At 48.4% G+C, this 20829-nt stretch overlaps 1 protein-coding gene across 2 annotated transcripts; it reads left to right on the top strand.

The window, feature by feature from the left end:
- The first annotated feature begins 2751 nt into the window (after positions 1-2751).
- On the top strand, positions 2752-20765 carry SCYL3 (SCY1 like pseudokinase 3). 2 transcript variants are annotated; one of them, XM_035332606.1, is made up of 14 exons: positions 2752-2869; positions 7578-7868; positions 8226-8411; positions 9049-9162; positions 10063-10119; positions 10895-10997; positions 11610-11721; positions 12383-12460; positions 14161-14300; positions 14842-15029; positions 15525-15696; positions 17509-17652; positions 18309-19036; positions 20322-20765. In XM_035332606.1, exons 2-14 carry the CDS (start codon positions 7704-7706, stop codon positions 20382-20384), a joined length of 2250 nt encoding a protein of 749 aa, XP_035188497.1. In that variant the 5' UTR covers positions 2752-2869; positions 7578-7703; the 3' UTR covers positions 20385-20765. The 2 variants fall into 2 exon arrangements, with proteins under 2 accessions (XP_035188497.1, XP_035188496.1); XM_035332605.1 differs by lacking the exon at positions 2752-2869 and adding an exon at positions 5409-5520.
- The last annotated feature ends 64 nt before the right edge of the window (positions 20766-20829 follow it).

Genomic DNA, 20829 nt, shown 5'->3' on the forward strand with positions numbered 1-20829 from the left:
AGCCTAGCTAAAAACACTTAAAATTAGAAACTGTAACACAAGAATACCTTTACCATGAGTGTTCCTGTAGGGTGAGAGAAGACAGCCACCAACATACTGAGGACTGGAGAGGAATAAAACTGCTGTGGCTTGGTTTAGAATCAAGGTGCAGTCTTTTCCCCCAACTTCCCTATCCTAAAATACAAATGTAGCCATCCTGCCCTGGTTGTTCACAGAGGTTTAAGCTGGATCTAAACCCAGGTGATGGACTGAGCAGCGGAGACATTGAGAGACACCTTCGTGTTGGCTTAATGCAATCACAGCATTGCAAGTGTAAGTCCATGTCTGAAACGTGCTATATGAAAGCAGAATTGAGGCTAAGGTCTTGTACCCCTACCCATAATAACACCCAAAAGCATATGGACAGTGCCCTCTCTGGCCACTACTATCAAGACAGCAGTTCAAGTAGGTTACTTTCAAAGTGAAGAGCTACCTCTAACTTGTGATTATTTTTAAATTCATGCGCAGAATTGTTCCTCTCTTCTCTCTCATGGCTGGCTTAAAGTGAAAATACACTTGGATGATGGGCTGATGCTACTAAAACAATAACCAGTGATCCCTTACGACTGGTGGCAGCGCAAGGAAGGCATTGGGGGTGTTTAGGAAGTTTGTATTTGCCTTATACCTTTAACGTATCTGAAATCAAGGTATTTTTTTAAACCTTGCTTTATCTTTTAAAGGTGTGTAGGTACATTTATATGCACTGTTGCTCGCTAGGTCTTATACTACGTGACTGGAAATGATTCTAAAATTAGCCATAGTATTTCTTACTAGTTTTCAGCATCCTCCCTGTGCTGGCTTCACATTCATGGCTTCACTTACTGGAGGTAGGTGGAAGATCAGCCTTGCCAAGATTAACTAACATTATTAATAATTTTTCTATACTTTTTTTTAACTAACTCATGTGTAATTGCTTAGAAAATGTAAGTCCTTACTAGAAATGCTGCAGAAAACATGAATTAAACTGGTGGGTTTCCAGTGTCATACCCTTCTAGATTTTTTCCATTGTTCTGAACCCACATGTCATCTGCCCAGCAGTGGCGCTGCATTTAGTGAGAATCTTTCAGGTATTTTATAGCTATAGCTGTGAGAGAAATCACCCAAACTGCATATTCAAATGCAGGCTTTTTTTTTTTATTATTTTCCAGAAACTTAGCATGAAGTTATTTAAAGAAATTGCCCTTTTCATAGAATGTGTTCTGGGGAGGGGGGGGAAAAAAGTGGGTCCTTAGAGCATACTCAAACTATCAATGAAACTGAGGGAGCTTTTAATTGGAAGCTTCAGGTTAACAAGGAACTACAGTTGAGCTTCAGCAAATGGGTGGATATCTGTAACTGTAATACAGCTGTGACCATGCTGAGAATAAATGGCAGTGGAAAAATCTCTGGCTGCATTTTTAGTATTCAGTGCTAGGAGTTTATGAGAAAAGAATAAAAGATCAAGTATTTGTAGCTTTGCCTGGCAGCAGCTAAGAGAAGAACATCATTTATCTGCAAGCAGAGCTTGGTAAAAATTACTCAGCACTTAGTAGCCTGAGGACAGAGCCTGCTAGCCAAGATGAAAACCAGCTGTGCCACTACACTCTAAGGCAGGAGAGAGGCTGATTTTCTTTTTAATTACAGATCCTGAGCCAGAAAGGGGGAAAAAAAAGATATGAGCAAATACACTTTTCAATCTATATCACATTTCCTGTGGGTGTCAGAGGGAGACTGGAGAGTCTGACCTGTAGGGTAACTTTTAAATTATCTGTATTTATGGATTCAGTCCCCGAGTACTGTATCCTGTGTAAAATGGGACACGGAGGGATCTGTTTTCTTTTAGCAACTTCTACTTTTGCACTTTCCTCCTTTTCCTTCTTTCCCTGATTTTGCAGTGCTCCTCTTCCCCCTACAGCAGCAATCCCTAACCATCACAGGAGTATCTGTCCCTGTCTGCTGTTAATTGAGTTTGGTTATGCAGGTGCCTTAGATATAATTAGGCTGTAAAGCTAATAGTACAGTGAAATAAGCATAGGCTGTGAAGTTCATATGATAGCTATCACTCAGGCTTTTTACAGTTGTACACTATACTTCCAGTGAGTTTTTTTTTTACTTAATGCATCATCCTAAGATCTTGTTTTAAGTGATTATTTCTGCCACACTAGCGCTTAAAAGGTTACTAGAACAACATAAGGTGGGGAAAGGCAGAAGTGAAAAAATACCCTTGGCTTAGACAGCTTAGGAAGGACCTGATTCAGTCTTCTAAACACTGGTGTGTGCATAGAGTTGCCTGCTAACAGTTTAACGTGTACTTCCTTCTAAAAGAAGACTGCTGTGATTCTGTTGAATTTAATCCATTTTGGATTAAATTAAACAGGAACGAGATGTATCTTCTGGAATAAGCCAGACAAGCCCTGTTTGGATACAACAGATTTCAAGCCCCTTTGGCAGGTTCTTTAATGGAATTCCTGTAATGCGCTGCTGGTGAAACTAAGCTCTCCACTCTTCATGGGAAAAGGCAGCATGCTCAGAATAGCCCCAACCTTTGTTCCTTCCATGACTGTCCTCAAAAAAAAAAAAAAAAAAAAAAAAAAAAAAGTAAAATAACAACGGAGCTGACTTATTAGCACAGCTCCTTTTGCAGCTAGCAGCCCTTAAAGTTGTTGTGACCTGCTCATTTTTTCTTCGAGGTTCAGGAGAGAGCACAGAGGCAACGAGAGGTACTGGAGCTGCCTGTACAGGCAGGGGAAGACAGCACTGCTTTGCATGTAGCTCACAACTAGAAGCTGACGTTTTCAACCAGTCAGTCTAGAAACGTGCTTGAATGAGAACGTGGACTTTTCTCGAGTAGGTATGTAGCCTGTTGCTGTGGGCTGTTTTTGGTTTTGTTGGGGTCTCCATGCCCCAGAAAGAAAACCCTACTTCTGTTTATTGAGCAGTTGAGTACTTTAGAAATACCCTTAGTAGCAGAAAGGTTCTCTAACTTAGCTGCAACTAGTGTGACTATGCAGCGGGAGGACATCATTGGAAAAGGTACTGGCTGTGGTTCAGGCTGGTGTGGGGAATATCACCCACCCCAGCCCCATTTCTTCTAGTTACAAACCTAATCAGGTACTTGCTAACAGCTCTGTGATCCCTCTAGTTCCCTGTCTGCTCTTGAGAGTCCTGAATTACTCTGGAGGAGCCTATGTGGGCTGCTCTTATGAAAGGCAAATTGCAAATTTTGAAGGGTAGAAACCCAGCTCTGGTGTTTGTGTAGTACCTAGCACCGTAGGACCCTGGTGAGGGTGAGCTCCTCCACAGCTTTTCAGTTTGAATGAAACAATGGAGCCATATGGGAACAGCAGATAAAGGGAAGGAATGCTTCTCCAGAGGATCATAGGCATTTGAGCAAAGTAAATATGCTATAAACGATAGAGCAGCCAGCATGCTTTTTCCTGAGAGCCTCCTGAGTCACCTCACTGCCTGAAGCCTGCAGCCAGAGTTGTGGGTGGAAGTTAGCCATTAAATGTATTTTTGCCTTTACCTGCAGTTGTTCAGGTCTTCTACTTTTTCCCCATCACATCTGCCTGAACAGGGGACATCTAAATCTATGCATAGGTCCTTGTGTGGCTTCTCTGGGGTGAGGAATGTCCACTCTTATTTTGCACTTTGAGGCCAGGGTCTTCTAGCGTAAGTATTTGGGACAAAAACTTCTGGTCTTTCCTACCTTTGAAATAGGGAGGCTGCATTTCTGAGCTTCATTTTTAATTTCTGTTCCTGTCTGCTTTATTGTCACCCCACGGTGTGTCACATACTGGGCCTCACATACTACATAGGCTAATGACCTTTTGTACTCTCCTGCACCTTCCTCCATCTGCTTTATTTAAGACCCAGTTCTTCCAGCTACCCCTATAGGCACCTGCCCAAGGAGGGGACGCCGAGCGCTCTGCCCCCCTGCTAGACCTCCCCATGTGCCGCAGTGCAAGAAGGCCTTCCTCTCTGCTTACCGAACAGCACAACTCAGCAGTGTTCGGTGCAGATCTGAGGGGATCCCTTTTTCTGTCCAGATGTCTACGGGGCCCTGGCATCACTGAGTTACCGCCAGCAGACCAGTATCTCTAGGAGTACTGTGCCTGATCTGGGCAGTTTCTGGCTCTGCCAGAAAGGGGTTGGGGGAGCTCATTGCTAAAGAATAGGCTCTACAATGTTCATGGCAGCTTTGACAGCACAAAATTTAATGTGTGCTAAATTGGTGGAGTTCTTTTATAAAGAAAGGCGAGGAGTTAGCACAGCTTAGACCACCTTTGTTAAGCACACTGCAATTGCCATTAAATCTTTGTCTAGACAAGGCCACAGGTATGGGGTGTGCTGCTGGGCCCTGCTCGCTCGAAACATTAGGCTCAAAGTGACTGAGCAAACCACATCCTAATGCCCTGGCGCTGCATGAAACTGGAATAACATTGGCAATATGAAAATAGTGTGTGAAAAGCCCAGACCTCCCACTGCACTATAGTAATTCCTTTCAACGTTCATTCTGCTGTCCAAAATACTCACGTGAAATCTCTCCCCGGAGTCACTTTATTCTGCAGCACAGAGAGCAATTAGTTTTAATGGCATTAAATACATCTCCTTATGATGCGTGAGTTACACCACCAAAGCAAGGGCAGGGGGAGAGCTGTCAGCCAGAGACCACCTGCCTTGCCTCCGCAGCTCTCACCCTGTCACCCACCCGCTCCTCGGGCTGCTCCGGGGGCTGTTACTGGGCTCCCCAGGCGCTGGTGTGGGGGCTGAGCACAGTGACACTGCACGGGGAGCTGGAAGGAAATTGGCTCAGGGGCTGCAGCTGGGGCTGTGCACTATGATGCAGACACCTATTCCCTGAGCACCTGGGGCCTGTAAATCACACGCACGGCTCGTTACAACACAGTGTGTGTCCTGGCCAGGAGGCACGGGGCAGAGGAAAGCAAGAGGGGGACAGGCCTGGAGCGCTCAGGCTGATCACAGCGCACCTTGCACTCAGTTTGTGTCGCGTTGGTGGCTGGTCAACCCTCAACCCTGCCTTTTTCTGGCTTCCCCAGGTCGAAGCGAGCTGAACAAAGCCAAAAGCCCCAAATGGCCGTGGTGTCCTGGTGAGTGCCTCTCCTAGCGGGGGCGTGCAGTGTGAGGGACTGCTGCGTCCTGCACGCAGAACCACCCCAGCTGCGGGACCTGGTGGACACGCGGCCGGGCTGGGACGAAGCACAGGGACGGGACGAGCCCCCCGTGCTGACAGAAGGGACGGGCTCGCAGCGAAGGAGCCGACCCCGGCCCGCCGAGGCCGCCCAGCAGCCGGGCGCGGAGGCGGCTCCGCCCGCAACCAAAATGGCGGCCGCGCCCTCGCTCAAGATGGCGGCCGCTCCTCCTCCTCCTCCTGCCGCTGCCCGCCCCGTGCTGCCGGAAGCGGGCTCGGCGGCGGCGCCGTGAGGGCGGCAGCGGGCGGCGGGGCGCGGCGGCAGCTCCCGGCCCGGCCGCTGCCTGCAGGTGCGGGGGGACGGGGAGGGCCCGGGGCTCGGGGCCGGGTGTGGGACGGAGGCGGTGCCGGTACCCCGGGGGAGCTGTGGAGGGGTCGCGGGGTGCGACGGGGGTGGGCTGGGGAGGCCGGGCTGCCCCGCAGGGCTCGGTTGTGGGGGGCGATGCTCGCCCGGAGCCCGCGGTGGACAGCGGTGGTTGGGGCGGGGGCAACCGGGCTGCGGGCAAACCCTGCCGTGGCAAACTCCGAGCCCGCGTTTGGGAGCGGGTGTGTGAGTGCGGGGTGAGGGCGAGGCACGGGGCACGCCGTGGTTTGGGCCGTCCTGAACGAACCTGAGCAGGAGGGAAGGCGGAGGTGGCGCGGAGCCGGCACGGAGCCGTGTGAGGGCGCCGGGCCCCCCAATGCCTGGTCTCGCACCGTGCAGGTGAGCAGCGCTAGGCCTCGGGCAGCCACAGCAAAGCTCTGCCTGGACAGGAGGCCTCTGCGACCTGAGAGCACATCCCACCAGTCTCAGGGCCCTGTGAACCCTCCCAGAGCCAGGGAGCTCGCAGGACAGTCCTTTCAGGCACATCTGTAAGTGCTGTGCCGCGTTTCCTTTTCACCTGCTGGCCTGGAGGCTGCAGTTCAGAGTCCTGTGGCTTTCCCAAAGGTTACGCGAAAGGAACGGCAGTGACGAGGGGCACGTCCATCCCTGACGCTAGCAGGGACAGAACGATAGGGAGCTGTGTGTTCTGTAGATAACTCCGTGTTAGGTTTTAGGTGGATCAGAACACACAACCTCAATTTACAAACAAAGTTCAGACTGTAGCAGTCATTTTATGCCCACCTGGTGCGATCTGGAGGGTTAAGTTCTGTTCCATCAGTTAAAGCTGTAATGCTTTCTGGTTCTCGTATTAAATGCGTTCGTACGGCTCGTTCCTCCCAGCGAGAAGCGCGCCTGAAGCCGTGGCCGCCTGCTTGTGACAGGACATTAGCTGTCAGACAAAGATGGCTCAATGATGTGTGAGCAGGGGCTTGTGTGAAATCAGTCTCCCGCCTGGAGAGCACTCTCTTGTCACTGTGGGAGGAAGTAACGCCCTCGGTCTATCAAGAAAGTCCTGTTCTGTTTCTTGCTGGCGCTCTTTTTGACTAGTGCCTTGTAGAGTTGGTGTATTTAATATGTAACGAAGACATTAGATCCTGACGTGTTTAAATATAGGACTCTTTTTTTTTTTCTTTGGTTGTGGCAATTATTAAGATAACCTACTCTTGACCAAAACAGTGAAAATAAACTGGGAAACCACAGCAGAAAAACTTTTCAAAATACACCCAGCCCTGCTAAGGTTGGAGCTCCTGGGAAGGCTGAACACGAGGCTGGGGCAGAAGCTCTGCCGGGACAGCTCCGATAGCGAGCTGACAGCGTCCCGCGTTGTTGCCCTCGAGGAGTCCCGGGTCATGGCTGGAAACGACCACCACAAAGCAATTCTGTAGTTGCAAAAAATATGCTTGGGGTGAGTGATGTTTTTCCCAATTTTTCTGAAAGCAGGTTTTGCTCTCATTGTTGAAGGTCATTTGCCAACTGGTGTGCGCAGAGCGGTTGTCAGGGTCTCAGCTGTAGCCTTTGATCACCAGCCTGGTTGCGGAGCACGTGTTCTGTCAGGGTTTTCTAAAAGAGCCTCTGCAATCAGCGTGTTTGTTTTACCAGCTCTGCATGCAAGGAAGCAGCACAGAAATCTGCCAGCCTCTTCCTCGCAGAGGCAGTGGGAAGGAGGAAGGGCTGGCGGGCAGACGGAGCATTGCAGGTGGAAGGAAGGTGGTCAGGGGAGGGCTTGCTGCAGGTTAGGAGCTGGCAGTGTTGCTCTGGGGGCTGAGCCCCGTCCTGTTTGGGTTGTGTTTCTGCAGCTGCTGTGCCACCACGTCGCTGCCTGCAGCAGGGGGTAGTCCCGCCTCCACGGGTAGAGCGCATCCTGCCTGTTGATCTGAACCCGCTTGTGGACACTTTGATGATGGGGAGTGTATTTTTGTCCTTAACCCGAAGGAGGGGATGCTGACGGGATGAGGTTCTTCATGGCTGTCTCGTGCTTTGCAGAAAATGCTCTGAAAGTGAACTGGATAGTGCCTGCCAGAGCTCAGTCTGCCTGAAAATACCTTCCTTCACCCACGGGCCTGTTTGTCATCAAGAGGGAAACTCTCCAACAGCCTAACGCTGCGAGTGATGGGCTCGGAGAACAGCGCTTTAAAGAGCTACACACTGGAGGAGCCGCCGTTCACGCTGCCAACTGGACACACGATTTATCCAGCCGTGCTGCAAGATGGCAAACTGGCTTCCGTCTTCGTGTACAAGCAGGAGAACGAAGACACAGTTCATAAAGCTGCCAAGGTACTGGAGCAGGCGTGCCTTGAGGGGGTCGTTCCTCCGTGTTCTGGGAGGGGTGGGATCGGTCACTGAGGGTCGGAGCCTTGGGGTAAGGGAAGGAGAAGCGCTCAGAGCTGCCCCTGGCAGAGCTTTCTAAGTCAGAGTCTTTCTAAGCCAGACCTTACTTAAAGTAGCGCGTTTATTCTTCCGTGTGAGACTTTGTTTCTAGATGTGTTATGAAATATTTTGCAATGAGCGTGCCGAGGGTTTGGTGAGGAGCAGGGGTGGGCTGGCTCAACTCAAGCAGAAAATGTGGCTAAAGCTGTATGGCCGATCTCTGCAGCTTGGATGAGGTCTAACGGATGTCTTTGTTTCTGGAAGCACCTGAAAACCTTGCGCCACCCTTGCCTTCTGCGCTTCCTGTCTTGCACTGTGGAAGCCAATGGGATCCACCTGGTTACCGAACGCGTGAAGCCTTTGGAGATGGTCCTGGAGACGCTCTCTTCTGCAGAAATCTGTGCAGGGATCTACGACGTGTTGCTAGCGCTCATTTTCCTCCATGACAGGGTAAGTACCGGCAGCGGCAGCCGTCGGGCTTTGGTGGGAGCTGGGCGGCATGTGCCAGGGGAATGTCATCACTGGGCTTGCCTGGGTGACTGGCTCATTCCTGGTTCCTCACAAAAAGACAGACCCACACCACGTGGTTTTTTTTAGGCTGAAAGTGCTGAACTCGTTGCCTGCTTTTTAGAAAGACGGGTAATTGAAAATGGTGTGGTTCTAGGAAGTAAAGCTCATGAGTTGAGATCTGCCTGCACTGCTTGATGCTTAGCGAATTGGATTGCTTGCTTTTTGCATTTACTTAGAGCTGTTGCCACAGGTCAGCAATTGGTGTCGTTGTGCCTCCTGGACAAACATTGTGTGTTTGTCCAGGGCTGAATCTCAGTTCCAGCTCTGACTGTAGCTTTCGAGCTTTGTGCTCACAGTTGGAGGTTTTCTCTGGACTTACAATTGCATTGCAGGGGCTGTGACAGAGTTTTGTATGCTCTAAAATCCCAGCCATTCTGCACGATATCTGCTAGTCACCTACAAAATCCCAAAGAACCTGTAGAATCGTGCTTTTTGGCAGCTTTTCTTCAGTTCCTCATGGCACCTAATTAGCACTGATTAAGATTTTACATCTTCTGTTATCCTCTTTTTTTTTCAGGGAAACCTAACGCATAACAATGTCTGTTTATCATCTGTGTTTGTAAGTGAGGATGGGCACTGGAAACTGGGAGGAATGGAAACAGTCTGCAACTTCAACGAAGCCACCCCAGAGGTAAGAGCCCGGCAAAGCATCCCTTGGGTGCCAGGGAGAGGGCTCTCAGCCTGCTGACGCTGGCCTCCTAGCGATGAGAGGGCTCGCTTCCAGCTCTCACCTGAGCTTTTGCTCTAGGGACGCTGACTATAAACAACAGCATCTACAGAAACGAATCCCCCATTAGGCAGAAAGCAGCCGCTTTTCGAAGGGAGGCAGCTGGCTGGAGGGTAGATTAAGACTGGAGAGAGAGAGAAATCTTTGCTCCTCTGGACTGATTAAAAAACAAAAGACAAAACTTGAGTGTGTAGCAGGAAGAACCTAAGTTGAAATAAATCAATACAAAAATGATTTAAACAACCTTAGATTTTGCTGCTGGCATCTTCATTGCTTGTTGTTGGTCTTGGCAGAAAAAGTGGTTTGATTTCTGCTGCGTGCTGTGCAGAGTCATTGCTGCAGCCTGGCACTGCACAGTAAGACTAGATTGCCTTTTCTCCCAGAGGGTCCACAAATCCTTCGCAAACCGTGCTGGGTGTCCCAGGCATGTATCACCTTTCAGAAGGGATTGTGCCTGGTGGTGCACAACAATGCAAAGAGCGCAGCAGTAAAATCCGCTCGGTAAAGGACATTAAATCCTTTCCCTGCCCAGATGGATCATGCAGGGACAACATGACTAAGACCTAATGGGATGAGTTGGCTGTGATGCCCTGGAGTTGCTTTCTGCCAGCCTGGTGCTTCCCACCTGCTGCTTTGTGCTTCCCTGTGGGCAGAGCGAAGCGTGGCCTGCCCTGGGTGCCAGCTGAAGGGCTGGGGCCAACCTCTGGCCACGGGCTCAGTCCTGGCCCGCAGGGGGGGCTTGCTCCTGCTGCGTGACCCAGCCGAGCCATGGAGGCAGCTCACGTCTCCCTTTTCCCCTTGCAGTTCCTGTGTCATGTCAAGTCGGTCCGAGACCAGTCGTGCATCCCATGCGAGGAGATGGTAGGTACCGCGACCTCCCGGCAGAGCTTGGTGCTGGTGTCAAATGGCAGCGCCGTGTTCAGAAAATCGTTTCGTTTTCATTCACACGTTCCGTTTCCTTGCGTCTGAACAGGAGGAAGTGGTTATTGGATAATATCTGGGGTTTATTCTGTTCCTTTTTTTCCCTCCCCTTCCCTCCTGTCCTTGTTCTGGGTATGGTGTTGGGTACAGAGAAGTGAAATCGTGAATGAGGAGTGATGAAATAGCAGGCTGTTGTAATGTTTTTTTCATTCACTTTGTGTTGCAGCTTTAATGCTTTTAAATGGCTAATGCTTTGCGAAAATAAAAGTAGTTGCTGAGATTGCCAAGTTCACTGTGGTCTCACAGTTGTGTAGCTCTCACACAGCTTGTTTTCTCCACTTCTGGTCATCTTACATCTATTAAACATCCTGTAGGTGAATTATTCTAAAGGAGCTCTCCCTGATTAACACCTGTTTCCATAGAAATGCTGAAAGTTGTTGACTTGTAATTGCTGGGTGTATTCACTGGGGAGTTGTTGCATCGTGATGTGGTTGCTCCTTTGGGTTGTAAATTCCCTGATGTGTGCTTTTTTCTTTTTTTTTAACCTTTTTTTATTATTTTGTCATAATGCTCTACTTGTAGGGTACTTAGTGGAGCTTTGTTGATATAAAAAGAACTGGAGAGTATATACAGGGGAGGGCACAGAGATCTGTGGCAACTACCAAGTATTTCATAAACTCCTGCTTTGCTGATCTTGGTTTTTGTTTTTCTTTAGTCTGCAGATTTCAAAATTCTGCCTAGCAGCTATGGGCATGCAAGGGATGCCTACGCGTTTGGAACAATGGTTGAAAGTCTCCTGACGGTCCTAAACGATCAGGGTGAGAATGACACGTTTGCTTGCTACGTACAGACCTGTGTGGCTTTTTCCTTGCATGTGTCAACAAAAGCATTTGCTTGTTGGAGCTGACACATGCGCCAAGGGTTTAGTGTCCATCACTGCTTTTCGTGTTTGCTAGGTTAAAATCCAGACCTCAGCGTCTCCTGTGTTCCCATCTCGCTGCATTTGAATGTGGTCAGGTGTGGCTGGAGCACATGCAAAAGCCCCTGCAACACGAGCGCTCCCAAATCCGCTCTGCAGCAGTCAGATTTGCATGGTTCTGCCCCAGCAGCCACTGGATCCAAGGGTTAAGGACACAGACACGCAGCCTGTGGATGTTGTGTGCCACGGCTGACTGGGGGCTGCTGCCTACTAGCAGAGAAAGAGCAGAAAGCTTCTCGGAGGACAGTAACACTCCTTGATGCCCTGATAGCCACGCAGCTTAGGGAGAGAGGTGGAAATGCTATTTTCTCTTCCTCTGGGAGCAAATATGAGCAGTTTTGCTATCAAATAGAGCTTCTAAAAGTAAGTTTTCAAGAGGGGTGGAGGACTCCTGAACATAGTTTGCCCAGTGGTGAGAGAGAAATCTAATTGTAGGTGCTCTGGCTTTCAGTTTCAGCAGATATTCTCTCCAGCTTTCAGCAAACCTTGCACTGTACGCTGCTGAATCCAGATCCAAAGTGTCGTCCGCCACTGTCCAGCCTGCTGTCCCACGAGTTCTTCAGGTAAGGAAAGAAATACCTCGCCTCTCTTGGTACGTCTTGATAGGGCTTATTTCCGTGTTGCAAGTGCGCAACACCTGCGTTTTGTGACGGTGTGTTACTTACCTGATGGGAAGCGTAGATTGGATTGCTGCCTCTTACACGGCTGTTTGACAGAGACTCCTTAAATTACGAAGGCTTTATCAGCCTGCCACATGAGGCGCTGAGTCAGCACCGGTGACAAAGTGTGTCCCCTTGCCACGTGCAGCCAGTTGGATTGCCCCAAGCTCAGGGGAGGTAGTGGGAAGATAAAATCATTAGAGGTACAACTTGAGCAAAGCGCGCTCTGAGATAATCCACGCAGCTGTCTGCTGTCACCTAAGTGCTGTCCGGGTGGTGGCGTTAGCGTGAGGTGGCACTTCCCTCTGCTTCTTGCCCTGGGAGGGTGCTCAGAGGCAGCTGGTGCCCCATCAATTTGCTGACTTCAACGCGTGGCTCTGTGCAGGTGCAGCTGTTGGGTAACTGGTCAGACTGCCACGCCGACATTCCTGGTCCACCAGCTTTTGAGTTGTATTCCCCTTTCCGCTTCTGTCTGCTAAAAGGACAGGGATCTGCAAGCTCTTATTGTGGGTGGTGTAAGCACCAACAAGGATCGTGCCTGACAGCCTACTTTTTTTGTTCTTAGGAATGATTTTCTGGAAGTTGTGAACTTTCTGAAGACCTTAACAGTAAAATCTGAGGAGGAAAAAACTGAATTTTTCAAGTAAGTGAAGGAACTGTAACCTGGAAGTTTCTTATCTGAGAAATGCTTCTGTCAGATGAGGGTGTCAGGGGGAACCAGGAAGGCTAGTGGCCAGGGAGGTACTTCCTTGGGTGCCGGATTTTGATTGCTTTGGCCGAATATTGTTTGCTCTGTAATATGGTTTGTGTTTTCTTCCACCCCCTTCAGCAGCACTATCCGTAGTGCTGCACTGTGGCAAAGCAGGAATCATTTGAGAAGCACATTCATCTGCTGTAGTGTTGTGGTAGGGGAGGCACCATGGTACAACAATTTTTTCTGCACAATTTGGAGATCAGCTTGTTCTCTGGCTCCTCGCTAGAGCTGTCCGAGGGTCCTGCTGCGTTACACAAAGGCTCTCTGCTTACCCAGTTTTAGAGTATAAAATATCAGAGAACTTCTTTCAATGTGGTAGAGGAAAAGAATTTTTCCCTCACACCATTCTTGGAAGTAGCTTTATTTTGGATGTGACTGAGTTAAAAAGTGAAATCTAGCGCCAGATGCCTTGAGGCTGAAAATTGCTTTCATTTAGGCAGATCTTGTAAACCGTTAATGAGTTTTCAAGTCATGTTGGGGGATTTAATCTTTGGTCCCAGTCTTGTCTGGGTAAAGCTGTTGTCTGTAATGGATGTCGAAGCTGCAGAAGTGCAGCATCTGCAGAAAACCCTGTTGTCACGTTCTTCTCTAGGAGAAGTTTCCATGTAGTCATGGCATTATCTAGGCCTGAAAAGGGGAGAAGTTGAGTTTTTCTTTCTTCTATTTTGCATTGTACTATATTTCTACTTATAACACCAGTTTGATTTTACTAGTTTGAGACTAAGTGAGAAAAGAAGAGAAAGGAGATCTTAGCAGGAGCATGCAGAACCGTTGCCACCATCTCTGTAGCAGCAGTGTTTGCTGAAGGAGGGAACAAGTACCTTGTTAAAAGATACAGCACTATTGCCCCCTAACAGGTGCAGGTGCTTTCGCAGCAGGGGGAATATTGTTCTTGGTCTCCCCAAGCCTAGAGGAAAAACAGCTACTGATATTTTAAAATGAAAATTCTACTAGGAAGAGCAGTTGCACAAAATCACTCCTGTGACTTAAACCCAGACCATGCTCTGCTGCCCGCCTCTAGGATGCAGTAGCTGGATGTGGTTTCCAAGTGGGGTTCCCTTTTTGCAAGAGAAACTTCCCTTATGTGGTAGGCAAGATTGCCTGTACTCAAGCAGTAGAAAAATTATTGTGATGCCCTGGGTTGTGGAGTGAGAGAACAACTCTCTTCTGCAGTTTTAATGCTGTAGTGCCTCATGTGAGCTGCCAGCACTGAGATTTGGGCGCTGTGACACAGCAGAGGGGACAGCTGCTTGGTGCGGAGAAGCCTTCATGTGCCAGCTGCATTTGCAGCTGTGCTCCTGGATGTGTTTTTGACAGGCTGTGTGATCTGGGCATGGAGTTTACACGATGTGTCTCTGGATGTTTCCTTACTCACTGATGGTTTATCTTCTTATTGCCTGAAAGCCTCATTCAGGAGCAGAGCCGTGTCCTCCTCGGTTAGTGTACGTGCACAGTGAGAAGCTGTGATGGGACTTTGTCTCAAAGGAGGCCCGGCAGACCCAAAAAAGAAGGGTAGACACTGTTAAAGGAAACAGTTGCAAATGCATGGGAGGCTGCCTTGATACTAATTGCTGTCTCCTGGAACACAGATTCCTGCTGGACAGGGTGGCTGGCTTGTCAGAGGAGCTGATAGCATCACGACTGGTGCCTCTTCTACTCAACCAGCTTGTGTTTGCAGAACCTGTAGCTGTCAAGAGTTTTCTTCCTCATCTGCTGGGTCCAAAGAAAGGTGACCTTTAAATATTTTCTTCAGAAATATCACCGACAAGTTTGGAATGAATTCAGAGTGGTCATTCCATTGAATCAAGGAAATAGCATTGTTTGTTTAAGCAGAACAAATACTGTAAAGTAAAGAACTGGAGAGGAGAAGAGAGTTACGTGGGCTTCCCCATTTCAAGTACTTTCCGTTGCTCTGCTGATGGTGGGAGAGAATTATAAATTGCTTGGGCTCTTTCCTGTGCTTAAATCTCACACCACGTGCCCACCCCACGCTCTCTCAGTGTCTCACTGCACATCCCTCTTCTCCCTTGCCCCCTACCCCTCCTTGACCTTTTTATTTCTGTATCCGTTGCTGTAAGGCAATGGATAATGGCATGGCTGCCTCCCCTCCCTCCCATCTCCTCTGACGTCCTCGGCAGCTGACAGAGTCAGACCTGGCAGTGGGGTGACACCGTAGGTCTCAGCTGTGACAGTCTCTCACTGAATAGCTTTTGGGAAGCTGCCTCTGGTTTGCAAAGCAGCCTTTTCCCATCTCCACCTCTCTTCCCCAGAGCAAACTGGAGAAAGCCAGACCAGCTGCCTCCTGTCGCCAGCCTTGTTCCAGACTCATGTGATTCCTGTGCTGCTGAAGCTATTTGAGGTTCACGAGGAGCACGTTCGAATGGTGTTGCTGTCTCACATTCATGCCTATGCAGAACTATTCTCTCGGGAAGAGTTGAAAAACATCATATTGCCACAGGTTAAAGACAGAAAAATAATGCATGGCGTATATCCAAGAATATGGGTTTTTTACTGTTTGGGTTGACTGATAGCTCACAACTAAGCACTCATAGTGCTGGCAAAAAACAGTTTTCAACTTCCTTTTTATGCAAGCCCTAGCCCTTACACCCCACTGATGTGGAATACCGTCTTTGTTAAACCTGGGGCCCTCTGACACATACCACTTGTGCTGCTACCTGTCGGCCTTAACTGGCAGCCTCACAAGAAACTGCGTTCCTGTTTCACACTGTTCCACAACTGTCAGGAGTGGAGGAGTGATGAGACTAAGCTCACCAAGCACTAGGATGGGCTACCCTCTTTAGCCTGTAGCGCAAAGTGGAAGGCTGATTTTCTGGTATGGAGTAATGTCTAGAATCTACTAAAAGCTGTGGGAGATCTTAGCAATGAGATGTGCTGCAAATGTAATGTATAGAGAAAAAAAGTGAAAAAGCAGAATTTTCTGTTCTTGGTGTAGGTATTGCTGGGCCTTCGAGATACTAGTGACTCTATCGTGGCAATAACACTGCACAGCTTAGCAGTTCTCGTCTCCCTCCTTGGACCTGAAGTAGTTGTAGGTGGTGAAAGAACAAAGATTTTCAAAAGCTCTGCACCGAGTTTCATGAAAACTGCTGATCTCTCCCCAGAAGGTAAATGACACGGTCTCGAGTGCTCTTGTGATTCTTGCACATTGTGTCCAAGCAGCTTAGGCAGAATTTTTTTATCAATTACTTACTCTTTCATTTGAAGAAAAGTTAATTTGCAGCTAAACTTTAATTCTAAACTAGGTGCTGAATGTTTGCAGATGCAGAATTGGTATCTGAAAGTAGCTTAAATACAGGGAATATATGGAAAAAAATCCTCATTTAAGAAGCTCTGTGTGCAAAAGAGATTATATTAAGTTGTGTTTATCTTTGCTAGAAGAACTACAGCACCCTTCCGTAGGACTTAGGTACTTATAGCCAGGTAGTTATTTAATATTCCCTCATGTCCTTCGTGCTTTTTAAAAACAGTAAATCTCATCCTCTTCCCCCCAATTTCTGTTTGTAGATTGGAAAAGGAATACGAACTTCCCTATTTTCTCAGCTCTCTGGAGGCTTTTCAGCTAATTCAAATGAAGAAAGTAGTCCCTACGCCTGCTAGATAACTTGGAGCCAAGTGTACTGAGGGAAAGCTTTTCTGGATATAGGAATGCTTATAACTGGAGGGAAGGATCAGCAATTGCTCAACTTTAGACACAAAGTATAGATACCAAGCAAAATGCATGATAGTGATCAATCTAAGCATGTTTTCGTCCTGATTATGTGTGTACTGACAACTACCACCCTTCATTAAAATCTGTGGATGGTTCATTGCATTAGTTTTCTTTATTTTAGTAGAATGTAGTAAATGAAAACCTTCAGCTTGCATGTTAAGAGCTGATTTACCTTTCAGAGTATATTTAAAATTAAACCTGATTTAACCACTGATGGAGGAGGGAAAAGCAAAACAAAACAACTGTCCTCAACAGGGAGTGAAAACCTACAAAAAGCAGTACTAGATGCTGAATACATGAGGTGTAATGAGATGTTTGCTCAAGTCCCTGAAAGGCTGTACCCTCTGTCAAGGGGTCATGTTGTGTGTACCAGGAACAGTCCCTTGCAGTGCCGCAGGCCCCGTGTCCCTGGCTGTGCTGGTGACCCCTCGCCTGGGCATGCAGGGCCGGCTGGGACCGCAGGCTGTCACGGGGAGGCAGAGGCAGCAGTGGCCCAAGCCACGTTGTTTCAACCCTGACTGGGCTGCAGGGGTGGGAGCAGGGACATAGCTGAGCCAGTGCTGGTGAATCACTGCTGTTGGTGACAGTATGCTGCAGCTCCCCAAAACGAGCTGGAACAAGATGCTTGCCAAGCCATCATCATAGGCCCAGGGGAACAAACCTGCCTCGTGCAGCTTCCCAGTGCACTTCAGAGTATGATACAAGGGAGGCCATCATACAGCCTTAGGGGTAGAGGTTAAGCTGCTTTGCACGTGTCCAAGCATAAGTCCAGGCATACTTTGTGTGGTGGCAGGGCTTTGCTTATGCTTCAGCTCGTTGTGACTGCCACTGCTATACTTTCGTAAGAGAGACAGATCATGAGATCCGCGTTGCCATGTGTCCAAATGGATCCAGCCAGGTGGCAGACAGCATTTTCAAGCATCTGTGCAGATCATAATGTTTGTTCAGTGTGTGTTACTTGAAACAACATACCAGCAAAAACTGACCGCTTACAGTTGCCTAAAGTTTGTTCTGGCAAGAGCTGCAGGCTGTAGGAACAGTAGAGTATTATATACAGATCAGGGGTGCAGCTGTTGCATTGCAATGCCAGTCCTCATTTGGCGTTGCTTATCTCTAGTAAAAAAGATTCTAATGCTGCAGGCAGTTTCAACCAAGGCAGAACACATCTTACAGACTTGGTGGCCTTTCTTTTCTTCTGTCCCTGCAGACTCACCCAGTCATGTTGGAAGCAATCAGAGGAATCAAATCACTCGGCCCTTGAAGAACAATTCTAGCTTGCTCCCCATCTCTGGAAATGCACCTGTCAAGAAGCATTCTGTGCAACAAGACAATCCACTGGCTTTAAAGACAGGTAAAACTTTGTCCTAGCTCTTCCTGCTTAGAAATCAAGTGTCCTACAAATGAGGAGTTGCTTGAAAAATGTTCATTTTCCCCATGTGCTGATCTGAAAGAGATTCAGTGAACCATGGGAGGTAACAGTGAAGAAACACAAGCATGACCACTGATTCCTAGGGAATAGTATTTGGGAGTCTTTATGTGTTTATATCAACACATTGCTGGCTGGCCAGCCTTCAGTACTGGTTTCTTTACCATGAGTTCTCTGCTGTGCTTTTTCACCTCTCCACAGCTCGGCAGATACCCTGCTGCAGACTGTTGCCTCTGTGATCATTTGTAGGTCAGCTCATTCTGTGACCTCAGAAGCTGGCTCAGTTTACTTTCACAACTTTTTTTCAGACTTCTAATGGCCTTTTCTCAATCACCTAATGCCTCTCAGCTGTCAGCTTTTATTGCCCCAGTGCTCTGAGATTGATGCCCCTCCTTTGCAAACAGAGAGATGGCTGTGCTTTCTAATTTGAGAAGAACTTAGCTCTGAAACATCCTTCCCATCACCACCACTGTCTGAGCTGGCGGCTGGCTTATCTCCACGCCAGGTGCTGCTGGTGATGTCATCTTGGTCTCCACCTTTGCCCTTCTGAAATGAGTATGTAACACCTTTATCTTCCACAGGTGAGCAAGGCACTCAGCTACCCCTGAATGGGGTTCCTGGAGGCATCAGCATGCTAGGGAGCAGCAGGAGCTCTTTGACTACCTCTGAAAAGCCATCAGAGGAGTGGCCGGACTGGAGTGAGCCAGAGGAGATGGACACTGAGAAAACTGTGAACATCCAAATTCAGCCCCGAGAGCCACAGGGCAGGGTGGGACCTTATTTTGCTGAACGTGATGTGGACGAGAAGCCTTGGGATGACTTTGAGTCCAGCAGCCCTCGTACTGAACTGTCCTCAGGAAACTGCCTCACTGTGACGCCAGCTGATGCAGCTGAAATGCAGAGGCCTCCACCAGGTACCCATCAGCTGAGCAAAGAATTCAAAAACCTCAAAGTGAGCCCCCCCACGAAGTCCTGCCCTGGGAATAGCTGGAATAGCAACCACCAGGAACAACTGGGAAAAACTGTGCTGCCAAAAACAACCTTTCAGGAAAGGTTGAAGTCTTCACTGGAGCCTGGCCTAGGAGAAGAATTCACAATTAAAGTGAAGAGGAAACCAGTGCAGGACCCTGAGCTGGACTGGTTTGCTGACATGACACCAGATATTAAACCTTCTTCAGCGGTCTTGATTTTACCTGAAGTGAGGACAGAAGCAGTTGTTCCCAGTCACTCTGGTGCAGTATCCAGCAGAGAAGGTGCCTCCCAGAATGTGCTGTTTTCCTCCAAATTTGCAGCAGCTGACATTATTGAGGTAAGAGGCTATAGGCAGTTAAATGAATGCATGTTTGAGAGGATCCTAGAGCACATACATGGTACAACATACTGTTGTAACAGCAGCAGGCTCTGTGATCAGAGGGCACATAGCCTGACAAGTGCCGTGGCTGTACAGTTATATTTTAACCTGTGAATACAAGATGCTGAGCTCTGAATGATGCATGTATCAGGCACCAGGTCATCCCATGGGCTACTACTACAGCATCAAGGCAGCGATGTTCAATTCTACCTCCTGTTTTTAGTTTGTGCTGCTGTATCCTGCATGCTAGGACCCTAAAGTACTTTAGGGAGTGTCTTGGTCAGACAGGAGGCAAAACAAGGCTGGATAGTGTATGCTGAACAGACATGCCCCGAAGCCTAAAGAAAAAAGGGCTTTCAATCACAGAGGATGCTCAGGACTTCATTGCTCCTGACTCTTCTAGCAAAATCTACTAGGAGTGTAAGTAAAGGACCAGGAAACAAGAACCTCTGGATTACACAGTGAAGCTTTTTGGATGCCTTGTTCTCAGGAAGGAATAGCTGGGACATTTTTCCATCTCAGAGAACCATGAGCACTTAACTCCATTTGCCTCCATCTCTGAGGCTCCAGAGACTGCTGCTGTTTGCTGGGGGGAGGGGGAGCACTCCCACCTGAACATATAAGTCCATTAGGAACCAGGTGTTGACTGCGAGTTGTTTTGCTAATTCAGCCTCAGGAGAACTACCACAGGGGTAGCAGGTAGCATGGGGAGAGGAACCTTGGATCTAAATTAAGGTTGTTTACAACATTTGAACATGGCACACTTGATTTTTAAATGCACTGGTGTGATATCAACCTAATTTTCCCTGTTTAGTATAGTGCAGTTGGTGCTGTTGGGGTGGCAGAAGAGCTGTCAGGGCTGGTGAGACCAAGGAACATTAGGCAGGACTGCAGCAGTTTCCTAAGGGGAAGGGAAGGAAGTCTTCTATATTAGTGCTTATTTTCTGTAATGGAAAGGGGATGTGATAGAAACAATGCTTGCTTTAATTTGGGGAAGGAGGGGTGAGAAGCTCCCTGATAGTTTGCTCTTTGTCTTTGGTTTTGGATTTTATGAGGGGCTTTCTACTATCACAGCTTTCTGTGTAAGCCCAGGTACTCAAGGAGGCTGCCTTTCTCTTGAGGCATTCGGGATGTCTAGCTCTGCCCCCGCAAGCCACACAGGGTACTGCCTGGCTCTTGTGGCTGCGTTAAGTACCGCAGTACCATACACACACTTAATGCTGGTAATTTTACGTGATTCTAGGCTGAAGCTGCAGGCTGGGGTGAAGAAGAAGAGTTGAACTGGGAAGATGATTCTAACTGGTAACGGGACTGAAAGAGACAAAGGCAATTTATGGTGTGTTGGATTCTGTAAGTGAAGTTGCTGCTTCTACACTCTAATGGATAAGTACCTCAGCGCTGCTTTTGGGAGAAGGCAGGCACTTGCTGCAGCAGCCAGCAGGATCCCAGGGGGGGCGACCCCTTGCACTGGATGCTCCTTTCCAGTCTGTGCCAAAAACTGCAGGGGTGAGGCCTGCACTCAAGCAATATGCCCAGCCGTGGTGCGTGCCACTGCTACTGGAAAGAGGAACAGCAGGACAGGTGTGTTGGTGCTGACGGACTACTGGAGGGCGAGTGATGTAAGTGATTGTTCCAGAACTCATCCCTGCTCTGAAAAACTGATGACAATAAACAAAAGCTACCCTGAGTTACTTGGTTAACGTGCCTTTTTTTTTCCAGAAAGCAAGACCTTAGAACTGGCTTCTAATATT

The sequence above is a fragment of the Oxyura jamaicensis genome, chromosome 8 (assembly GCF_011077185.1).
Source record: "Oxyura jamaicensis isolate SHBP4307 breed ruddy duck chromosome 8, BPBGC_Ojam_1.0, whole genome shotgun sequence".
NCBI classification, from domain to species: Eukaryota; Metazoa; Chordata; class Aves; order Anseriformes; family Anatidae; genus Oxyura; species Oxyura jamaicensis.